Source organism: Nannospalax galili, unplaced genomic scaffold, assembly GCF_000622305.1.
Source record: "Nannospalax galili isolate Female #2095 unplaced genomic scaffold, S.galili_v1.0 scaffold231, whole genome shotgun sequence".
Lineage (NCBI taxonomy): Eukaryota > Metazoa > Chordata > Mammalia > Rodentia > Spalacidae > Nannospalax > Nannospalax galili.
Window position 1 is genome coordinate 401,193 of NW_008330120.1, and position 11,518 is coordinate 412,710.

Here is an 11,518-nt window from a genome sequence, read left to right on the forward strand (position 1 = left end):
CACATAAAAGCCAGTCACAACAGCATGCATTTATCTCCAACACTCCAACACACAGTCCAGGGAGTGAAGAGAGCTGGATCCCCTGAGCTTGCTGGACACCCAGTCCAATAAATAGGTGAGCCCTGGGTTTAGCACATACTCATGCACCTAGACCTGCACCACAGCAGAAGGGGCACGTACAATTTGCTAACATTGATTGTCCCTTGAGAGAAGGAAGAGAAAACCAGCTCACTTTTAGGAAGAGCTCTGACCATGTGGTTTACTAGGAGCTGTACTTTCCTGACCAGTCTTATTAAAATAAGTTATTATTTATTAACATGTGTGTAAGCCAGAGTGCTGGGTGGAAGTCAGATGTGGAGCGCAATAGAGGAAGGCACCTGACCGCCCCATGCACACAAACACACATGTACACACACAAACACACATGTACACACACAAAAATGAAAAAGACAACTCTGGGCTGGGAGATGGCTCAGCGGTTGCGAGTACTTGCCACCAAGCCTGAAGACCTGGACTTTTTATGGTAAAAGAAACTTTACAACTTCCATGAATCATCCTCTGACTTCACCATGCACACCATGACCCCCCCAATAAATAAATATATACAAAACCCCCAAAAAGACAGCTGTGACCAGCACTTTGGGGAAACTCACCTAGGGAGATCCAAGCACAGGGCCTGGAGAGCCTGACACAGCAGGCCCCCGGGATACAGTGCACTTCCTTTGGTGAGAGTGTTTAACATACAACCATTGTTCAGTCTACTATCTGTGATAGGAGCCATTCATCCAACTCAATGCTAATTTTCAGGAAAAGCTCCTAGGGTCTGGGCCTCAGCATTATCAGCTGCTAGGCATCAAATCTCCTGTTGAGTCCATGACTGGCAGCTTGGAGTACATCATTTAAAATATTTAAAACACTAGGCATGGTGGCACAGGCCTTTAATCCCAGCACTTGGCAGACAGAGGCAGGAAGATCTCTGCGAGATCGAGGCCAGCCTGATCTACATAAAGAGCTCCAGATCAGCTGGGGCTATATAGTGAGAGCTGTCTCAAAAGCCCAAATAAAAGTAATTAATTACAATGTTTAAATCAAACAACCAGGGACAGTCACAGTGGAATGCAAAGGTTTGGTTCCATCCTTATGCGGCCCCTGCTGCTATGGTGGGCCAGGCACTCCCCACTCAGTAGCCTGGGAACAGCAGTCCCAGAGCCACATCAGAGCCCCACCCAACTTCACTTGTGTGTGTGTGTGTGTGTGTGTATGCATGTGTGCATATGTGTATGTGTGCGCTCATGAGTATGCAGGTGCATGTGCATATACATGTGCCTGTGTGTGGAGGCCAGGGATTCACAGTATCTTCCTCCGTCCCCTCTCCATCTTACTGAAATAGGGTCTCTCACTCAACTTGGAGCTCACCAATTTGGCTGGACTGGCTGGCCAGCAGCCTCTTAGGATCTTCCCATCCCTGTTTCTCCAGCTCTGAGACCACCCCCTGCATCTTACATGGGTTCTGCCCATATCAAATTCAAGTCCTCATACTCGCACAGTAATCACTTTACCCACGGTAGGACTGAGCCATCTCCCCAGTCCAGAGTCCGCTTTCTACCATGATTCCTAGATGGTATGTTCATTAAAAATTGAGACGCTCCACTCAGCAGCCCTTTTATATATTTTTTCTTTTTAACAACACTGTAAATTCTAAAGACAGGGAGGCAGGAATCATGTTGATAGAGGAGACCTGCAGAGTCAAAGTGGTGCATCTGGTGGGGTTTGGGGAGCATTTCTCCTCTTTAGAAATGATTCAGAGTCTTTCACTGACTTAAGGACATATTTTATTGTGCATATAAATATTTTGATGCTACTAAGGGAAAGCTTCATAAATTATTTTCTCAGATGGTAAGCAACACCTTCACACTCTTAAGGAGTCAACAAGCAACCACATCCTGTTTGCGCAGCTCTACAGGGCAGAATAAAGGATGGTTACCCATCATAATTTCCCCTGCTGGTTTGGAACCTGAATTTCAACTTCATAGAAGGTCATGGAGTTACAGTGATAAAAATCATTAAAGCTACCTGAAGCTTGATAAGACATTGTCAATGGGCAGGCAAGCCCTCATTCAGTGGTTACTGGGCAACCACTGGGTCTGTGTGTAGCTGGTCTCCATGTTCCAAATGTCACCCATCAGAAACTAACCCAAAATGTATAGATGTTCTATGACTCCATCCCCAAATGCCTTCAGATCTCCTAACACTGTTGGGACACTGGTCATCAGAAAGTAGGCCTATAGCACCACACACCTATAGCTGATGTCACTAAACTCTAAAGAAGACACCGGAGTTGGCCCCATGTATACCTCCAGGGATGCCTCAGTGGATAATGCATCCTCAGATTCTGACAGAAACAAGCTGCATAATGCTTGTCATGTTCCACAGTCCTACAAGAACTTTACAGTAAATCCAAGCTTGTACAATACCAAATTTTAGGTACCATAAAAGACGGCGTCATTTCTCGATCCACAGGACGATGAACATATATCTTTCCATTGTTGTGATCATCTATAGAGAATAATCCAATCTCTGGAAATTCATCCACGCCAGGTCCGCTGACTAAATACATCAGTGACATATTACTCGACATGTTATTGAACAGCTAGAAGGGTAAAAACAGCAAAGATAAAAAGGAGAATGAGAACAAGTCAGGATGACCCCCAGGAACCGCAGCTAAGAATCAGAGGCTTGTCTCAGGAATTGTAAGTCATTACACATCTGAGGGTTTGCACCAGAGACACAAACAGCTGTGCAAAGATGTGGGAACAAAGATACTGGGTACAGGGGGCTGGAGAGATGGCCCAGTGAATGAAAGTCCATACTGCTCTTTCAGAGGACCCAGGTTCAGTTTCCAACACCAATATCATGCCGCTCACAACTGCTTGTATCTCTGGTCCCAGGAGATCTGATGCCTCTGGCCTCTTAGACCATGGACCTCATGTGTACAAACCCCCACACAGACATGCACATACACATCATTAAAATAATAAAAATAAAATTTGGGGCTGGAGAGATGGCTCAGTGGTTAAGCTCGGTTGCCAGCACCCACATTGGATAGCTTATAAGCTGCCTGTTACTCCAGGTCCAGGAAGATCTGATACTTCTTGCTTCCGTAGGAACCTGCTCACATGCACACACCCATACCCGCCCCCCCACACACTGTTAAAAATTAAAATTAAATTAAAAAAATAATAAATTCTTTTTAAAAAGATCTTGGATGCAGTTTGGTCTATAACAGTGAGAAACTGGACATATCATGAATATCCATCAGAACAGAAAGAATCATGCACTGATGTGCCTTCCCAGGCCTGGGATGCTCTGCCTCCTTCAAGCAAGGGTCTGCACTGCCAGGGAAAGACTGGAAGCCACATCCTTAAGCAAGAAAGGCAAGTTATAGAGCCACACAGACAGTGTCACCTTGGTTCTTTAACACACATTCACATGCCTAAATCTGCATATACACATCTGGAAGAGCACATGCCAATCTATTAATATTGAATGTCTCTTGAGAGAGAGAATCAAAAACCAGGCAGCTTGCTTTTAGGAAGCACTCTGACTGGGTGACTTACTATGATCTGTACTTTCCTGACCCTTTTTATTAAAACAAACATGTGTGTGTGTGTGTGTGTGTGTGTGTGTGTGTGTGTGTGTGTAATGGTGCTGGTGCTCTGTGGAGGTCAGAGGACATTTTACAGTAGTTGGTTCTCTCCTTCCACCATGTGGGTCCCGAGGACCAAATTCAGGTAGTCGGTCTTTTTGTAAACGCCTGTACCCACTGAGCTGTCTCACTGGCCCAAGTGCTGGAATTTTGTGGGTGTGCATCAGCATATCCTGCAGGAGTGCAGAATTTTTAACACTATCTCCTTACATTCACACAATGAAATAAAAAAAAATGAATGACTGCACAGGGTCAGTGCAATAGACCTGCAGGCTGAAATTATTCTCATCACAGAGACAAGGAGAGGTCACTGGGCCAAAGCTGTGCCCTGGGATGGAAGAAGCCTGGTTCCCAGAACCCTGGCAGTCCAAGTCCCAGTCCAGCATTGTGTCTACTCCACTTAGTTGCCTGGCCTTAAGGCGAGCCAGGCACACAGCAAGCCAGCTCAGTCAAAGCCCTTTCTAAAATGAACTGGATGATCTTTGTTTCTTTCCCCGAAGGGATAATGAATCATGACCAGCAAGAATCCTTTCAAGACCTACACCTCCCTCCCAAAGGGGTCAGAGAAGTCTGAGTGTGTCCTTACCTCACCAATGAGTTTGGGAAAGGGCCCTGTGTCTTCCTCCTCCAGCTCCAGGGTGGTAAGGACCCATCTTCTCTTGGATCGCTGCAGAGGCTGGTGGCTCTCTCTCTGTGGGTTGCAGGATGACAGTGACCATGAAGTTGGCAGTGAGGCAGGCTGGCTGGATTTACGGACCAGCCAGCATGGAGGTAACTCAGAGATTCTGCCCCTTGCACACACAGCAACTGCCTGAGCTTGAACATTGCGAGTATCTGTCCTTTTAAGAGCTGTTGTCATTCCTTAAGCATGAGGCACAAGTCACCCAATGATTTTATAACTTTAGGGACTATGCAGACATGGCATTCAAGATCTCTGTTTGTTACATACCAATGTGTGTCCTATGCTAATATGCAAACAGCTGCCAGAAAGATACTCCCTCTCCTCAATCTCTCAATCTTACTGAAATCATTGACAATAAAGTCTCCTTTTGGGGACAACGGGCTTTTGATGTCTACTAGCCAGGTTCACTTACATATATGCAGGAAAAACACTGTACACATAAAAATAAATGAAGAAATAAGTAAAAATGTTTTAAAACCTGGGAAGTAAACAACTCACAGGTTTCAGGAAGTCCCTGAAACAAGGCCATCACCCACTTCAAAGTTATATCAACAGTGAGGAGAGGAGACTCTTCAATCCATGGAACTGCCTGAAATCTCCGCAGAGAGCTCTGTGGGTTCTAGCTTTCATGAGTCATCACCCCTCCGAGGATGGACTTTTGGTGATAGAGCCCGATAAAATATGTGAATTGCAGAAGAGCCACGAGCCTCATTAAGGAAAGCCATAAATCCTCTAAAGTGTCTAACTGGCCCTAAATCAGCAGCCTGGCCTTGCTCAAGCCTTACCAACTGGTCACTCCCAGGACTGAGAGAGAGACTGTTTGTGGAGCCCACCTGTCTCCTTTAGTGCTATAGATAACTCACCCACCTGTCTGAGAAAAGAGACCCTCAAGGACACCAAATCTGGGCACTAATTCAACTCCCCACAAAGTGCAGCTGTGTCTCACAACTTTCTTATAAAACTCCCGATGTCTTTGTCTAGTTGTAGAAGCTTGGTTCCCGCAGACTGCCTCTACCTGTCACTGTATCTTCTTTGAATATAGAAGATCTACTCCTTGCCTGTTGCAGGTCTGGCTCTGGTTTCTGGTCTCCTACTCCTCTATTTCCATTTATTCTCCAAAAATCTAACACAGCTGTCTATGAGTTATTTCTGTTCCTGTAAGTCACCCCCCTCACCCACACTCCTGTAAGTAACCCCAATAAACTCATTGGTTCACCAAGTTGGACTTTGGTGGTGTCCTTACTTTGACCTCTCATCGGTTTCCTATCTAGAATGAGTAATATTTTGTCATGTATTCCCCAGGAATAGTACCACACAATACAAGCACACATATGCACATGCAAATACACACACATGCAAGCACACACAGGAATACACACACACACACACACACGAGTTGGGGAATATGGCCCTCCAAGTACACAGCCATAACTATCTTAATCAGAGCAGCTGTCCCTACCCACAAGAGACCCCCAACAAGATGGGATCTGTTGGTGTCCCCTCAAAGAATGAGGGGTGAGGAGGGTCATCAGAACCTCACCAGCTGCTTTCTCCTGTGCTTCCCTCCCATCTCCATGGAACACTGCCCCAGCCACGTGTGATCTTCTGAGGAACTACAGTATTTAGAGGGTGGGAGTTTACCTGAAGGGGATTCTATCTATGTGTAGCCATGAAGAAGTCATCCTGCATGCTGGGATGGTGGGGCTCTTCAGTGATGAAACTGTCTGTGGGTCACCCAGGCTCCCCTGATCCCTAACCCACACTTTACCCATGTGCCCAATAAGCTCACTGGTTTGTAAGCTAGTCTTGGCTGATGTCTTAGTTAGCTTTTTATTGCTGTGATAAAAAAAAAAACCACTGACTAAAACAGGGAGAAAGGGTTAATTTGGCTTATGGCATAGTTCATCATCAAGGGAAGTCAAGGCAGGAACCTGGAGTACGGACCATGGCTATACACTGCTCACTGGCTTGCTTCTCTATGTTAAGCCTGCTTTTTTATGCAACACAGACTACCTGCCCAGGGATAGTATGCCCACAGTGGTCTGGGCACTCCCACATCACTCAGCAATCAAGAAAATTCCCCACAGACATGGCCACGGGCCAATGGAGACAGTTCCTCAATGGAGGGTCCGTGTAACCAGGTGTGTCAAGGTGACAGCTAAAGGTATCCAGCACAGTGGAACTGTCCCTTCGGTCTGTCATTGATGCCTCTCCAGAATGAAGAGAATGAATGACTTTGTTCACATTACCCCACCCCCAAGAAAAGTTACTGCAACACAGACACACAGACTTAGCTTTAGACCTCGGTCTCAGATACTTGCCAGGCAAAGGATTCTGGGTAGAAATAAATACCACAGCTTGCTCCTCATGATACATACTTTACAACTCTATCTACTTACTACATGTGAAACTGATTTCTGGACACATACACTTATTTTCACATTAAATTTTATCTGCAATGAAAAGCTTTTTCTAATGACTTCCTTATAAAGCAAATGGATGGAAAGGGAAATACCGAGTAGAGAGTACCCAGGCGGCATCAGAGCGTGGGTAAGGTTCACAGTGTATGCTTCAGACCCCATCCCCCGAACTAGAAGAAATCAGGCCCTCTGTATTTCAATCTAACAAACAAGAAAGTGGTGTGGACAAGCCTACAGGCTAGCTGTGCAGCTGGTTTCTGGAAATCTCAGGTTGCTCATATTCTAATTAGACATAAAAGCATCATCCCAGGCTTGTTGACAGTACTTTGAGACTCTAGAAGGCCACATCTAGTTACAATTCCGTTCTCTGCGAACCAAATGTTGACAGGACACAAAAGAATTCAAAATCACATGCAGTCTGTGGGTAAAGGGCAGAGCTAGCTTCTTTTATTAGAAGTGGCTTCCAAACCCACCTTTGTGTGATTAGGACAATCATCAGTTTCTTGTTGGAAGCTGTTAATCACGTTGACCTTAAAAACACAAATGACATTAATTAATTAGTGGGGAGTGTACTTCTCAAAGTCCCATAGCAAATGTTTGAAGTAACATAAATCTAAACTGAGAAATAATCAAAAAGAACTTCTGCATTTAGGACTTTGGTTTTATGGTCCTGGGGATGGAACCCAGGGCCTTGTGCACACTAGGCAAGAGCTCTACCACTGAGCTACATCTGTAGCTCTGAGCTGCATCGCCATCCCCAGCATTCACTGTTGATAGCTGTTCTACTTTGGTTTCTCTATTGTGATAAAACACTAATTAAAACCAACACAGGGAAGAAAGGGTTTATTTGGCTTATACATCCTGATCACAGTTCATCCCTGAGGGAAGCCAGGGCAGAACTCAAGGTCGGAAGTGAAGTACAGACCTTGGAGGAACGCTGCTTACTGGCCTGTTCCCTCTGGCCCGTGCTCAGCCTACTTTCTTAAACAATACAGGATCACGTGCCCAGGAGAGGCACCACCCACAGTAGGCTGGGCCCTCCCACATCAATCAGTAATCAAGAAAATGCCCACAGCCACAGCCACAGGTCAATCTGATAGAGACAATTTCTCAGTTGAGGTTTCCTCTTCCCAAGAGTGTCAAGTTGACGACTGAAGCTGTCCAGCACAGCTGTTTGTTACATCTCAATTCATGGTCACCTCTTCTCTAAATGTAGGAAAACTAACCAAAGGATTCTGATGCATCAATGACAGAGACATTCAACCCCAACATGCCCTACTGCTCCATGATTGACCTACAAAGGAGATAATCCCATCAATTCAGTCAGCACAGAAGGCTTTGTATGTACACATATGACTTAACACCAAATGTCAGCTGCTGGTGGGACTTAACTGGCTTCTATTCTGTTCTCCTCCCCCTTCCCTTTATTTATAACAATCGTTAGAATAATAGAACTTGGCACTTTTCACTGAGAATTACTTGTCTCGTTTGTAATTTATGTTACAACAACCTTCCTCCCTCTCCAAAATGTCCACGTGAAAGAATGTGGAAACAGAAGACAAACCCAGCAGTAAACAGACCTGTTCTAATTTGCTTTGTGTTGCTGTGATAAAACATGGACTATATCAGTTACCTTTCAGTTGCTGTGATAAAACACCATGGCCAAGGCAACTTATAGAAGGAAAAGTTTATTGGGCTTACAGTTCCAGAGAGATAAGAGCCCACCATGATCGAGGCAGTCAGAGGGGAAAGCTGAGCACCTGCATCTTCAAGTACACACAGTAAGCAGAGAGGGAAACTAGACATGGGATAAGGCCTCCCAAAGCCTGCTCCCGAGTGATGAGCTTCCACATCATCGAGGGAAGCCAAGGCAGGAACTCAAGATTGGAAGGGAAGCAGAGACTATGGAGGAACACTGCTTACTGACTCACATTCCCTGACCTGCTCAGCTACCTTTCTTACACAGCCAGGCCCACCTGCCCAGGGATGGTCTACAGTGGGCTTGACCTGCCCGCATCAATTAGCAATGGATAAAATGCCCCACAGACATGGACACAGGCCAGTCCGATGGAAGAAATTCCTCAGCTGAAGTTCCCTCTTCCCAGGTGTATTAAACAACCAAGATTAACCGTTACAAGTGTGTCTGTGAGAGGAGAGGCAGAGGCAGAGAGGAGGTGAAGTGCACATGTACAGAGATCCGCTGAAGCACATGGGACAAAAGCAGACAACTGGTGAACTCTCCTAAAAGGCACTTTCATGGGCCAATGAGAAAGCACTGATCTGGAGGCCTGAGTTCCCTCCCACCCAATCCCAGAACCCATAGAAAGGTTGAGGGATGCAGCCACTCCACAAAGTTGTCCTGGGACCTCCACATGTGCTCGGTGACAAGTGAGCAGTTTATATACCCATCACCCATCCACTTAGTAAATAATAAATAAATAAATAATAAATAGTAAAAGATATTTTGGAATTCTTAATTTTTAAAAATTTCAAACTAAAAAGTTATTTAAAACCTTTATGAGTAGCTCACACCAAGTATATAATTTAGACCCAAGATTGTGATATTTAAAGTAAAATGAAATATTTCCGATAAAAACTTCTCCATTCTGGAGCTCCTTTAAAGTTTTTTGATAACATAATGCTTCAAAGCAGAGGATGATATAATGACTTTCATCACCCAGATCTATCAAATTGTAACTCGATACTACCTTGCCCCAGGGTGCTTCCTGCACACCTGCACAGCTGCAAACCCTTCACAGCCTGCACACCTGCACAGCTGCAAACCCTTCACAGCCTGCACACCTGCACACCTGCACACACACCCTGTCCTCCCTGAACATCCTTCCTCTTTCCTCAGAAGTGACCCTAACCCTGTTAGATTTAGAAAACCAGGGCTCCTCTTTCCCTCTGTCTCTCCCTCTCTCCCTCTCTCTTCTGCTAATCTCAGTGTCTCTCCATTTGCCCCCCCTCTCTCTTTCTCTCTCTCTCTCTCTCTCTCTCTCTCTCTCTCTCCCCTTCCTTCCTTCTTCCTCCCTGCATTATCAAAGTTCTTTGTGCTGGAAACGTAGCCCCCAGCACCACTTTGTTGACCACAAGTAAGACTTCTAAGCAGTGACGAGGTCCCCGGGACTCTGCCCTTATAGATGGATAAATGTCATCACTCCAGGAGTGCCAGTGTTCAACTGCGCTCATCCCCCTCTCGGGCTCTGGTGCCTCCTCCTTAGGATGGCAGTGTAGAAGGCCCCTGCTCTGCAGCAACCCTTGACCTTAAATCCCAGCTCCAGAACCACAAACAACAAATCTGTCACAAATTACCCAGTCTTGAGTCAAGCATGGTGGTTCATGTCTTTAATCCCAGCACTCCACAGGCAGAGGCAGGCAGATCTCTGTGAGACCAAGGCCAACCTGGTCTACATAGTGAGTTCCACCTAGTTTGGGGGACAGGAAGATTGTGTCTCAAAAAGACCCCCCAAAAGAAAAGTAAACAAATCACCCAGTCTCAAGTATTCTGTTACAGAACCACAGAACACATTGAGACACACACGCAGATATACACACATCATATATACATATTAACATATCATACTTGCACCTTATAGGTACATTGCATATGTCTATAAAACAACCTGTAGTTTGTTTATTGTTTTGACTTTTTAAAAAAATTTATTTTTATTTTTTATGTGTGTATTTTGCCTGCGTGTATGTAAGGGGCCCATGTGGGCGCCTAGTGCCTGTGGTGCCTGTGGAGCCCAGAAGGGGACACAGGATCCCCTGGAACTGGAGTTACAGAGGCTGTGAGTCTCCACGTGGGTGCTGGGAACAGAACCCAGGTCCTCTGGAAGAGTAGTCAGTGCTCTTAAACACTGATCCCCTTTGACTTTGACTTTAAATAATAGTTCACAGTAAGTATCACTTTATTTTTTAAAGTTGTTTTCTAGTTTGGGGATTGTGTGCAAATTGACATCTAGTTCACTCATTTTTCACTACCAAATAGTATTTCACTATATCAATAGGTGCCAATGTATTCATCCATTCTCCTAGTGATGGTCATGTCTATTGGTTCTAATTTCACTATTATAAAAATGCCATGGTAAAAAAGAAAATCCCCACTCCTATGGAAAGTTTCTCTAGAACATCAATTTCAAAGTGTGGTTGTTCTAGTTTGTCTCTCCACTGCTGTGACAAAATACTCTGACCATTACCAACTTGGGGAGGAAAGGGTTTATTTATCTTACATCTCCTGGGTCACAGTTCATCAGGGAGCCCAAAGTAGGAACTCAGGGAAGGAACCTGAAGGCAGGAGCTGGAGCACAGGCCATGGAGGAACGCTGCTTACTGGCTTGCTCCCCTGGCCCTGCTCAGCCTGCTTTCTTATACAATACACAGCAACCTTCCCAGGGGTGGCACCACCCACAGTGGCCTGGGCCCTCCCACATCACTCAACAATCATGAAAATACCCCACAGACATGGCCATAGGCCAGCCCAATGGAAGAAATTCCTCAGTTGAGGCTCCCTCTACCCAAGTGTGTCAAGTTGACACTAAATTGTGTCCAGCACAATTTACCCTTTGTCAACTTGACACACAGACACATCACTATTAAACCATAACCTTTCCATTTCTTGTCTCCAAGATATGATGTTAACATTAATATCACAACATAAGACAGTACACCTTAAAAGTCCTACAGTCCTTTAAAAAATCCAAACAC

The 11,518-nt window shown here is 45.1% G+C and overlaps 1 protein-coding gene across 1 annotated transcript in view; it reads right to left on the minus strand.

Moving 5' to 3' along the window:
* Cdh26 (cadherin 26) overlaps nt 1–11,518 on the minus strand; it is a 66,952-nt gene that overhangs the window by 44,413 nt on the left and 11,021 nt on the right. The window contains 3 exon segments of the mRNA XM_008842657.1: nt 2,489–2,650; nt 4,293–4,397; nt 7,282–7,338. Coding sequence (XP_008840879.1) covers nt 2,489–2,650; nt 4,293–4,397; nt 7,282–7,338 — 324 coding nt within the window.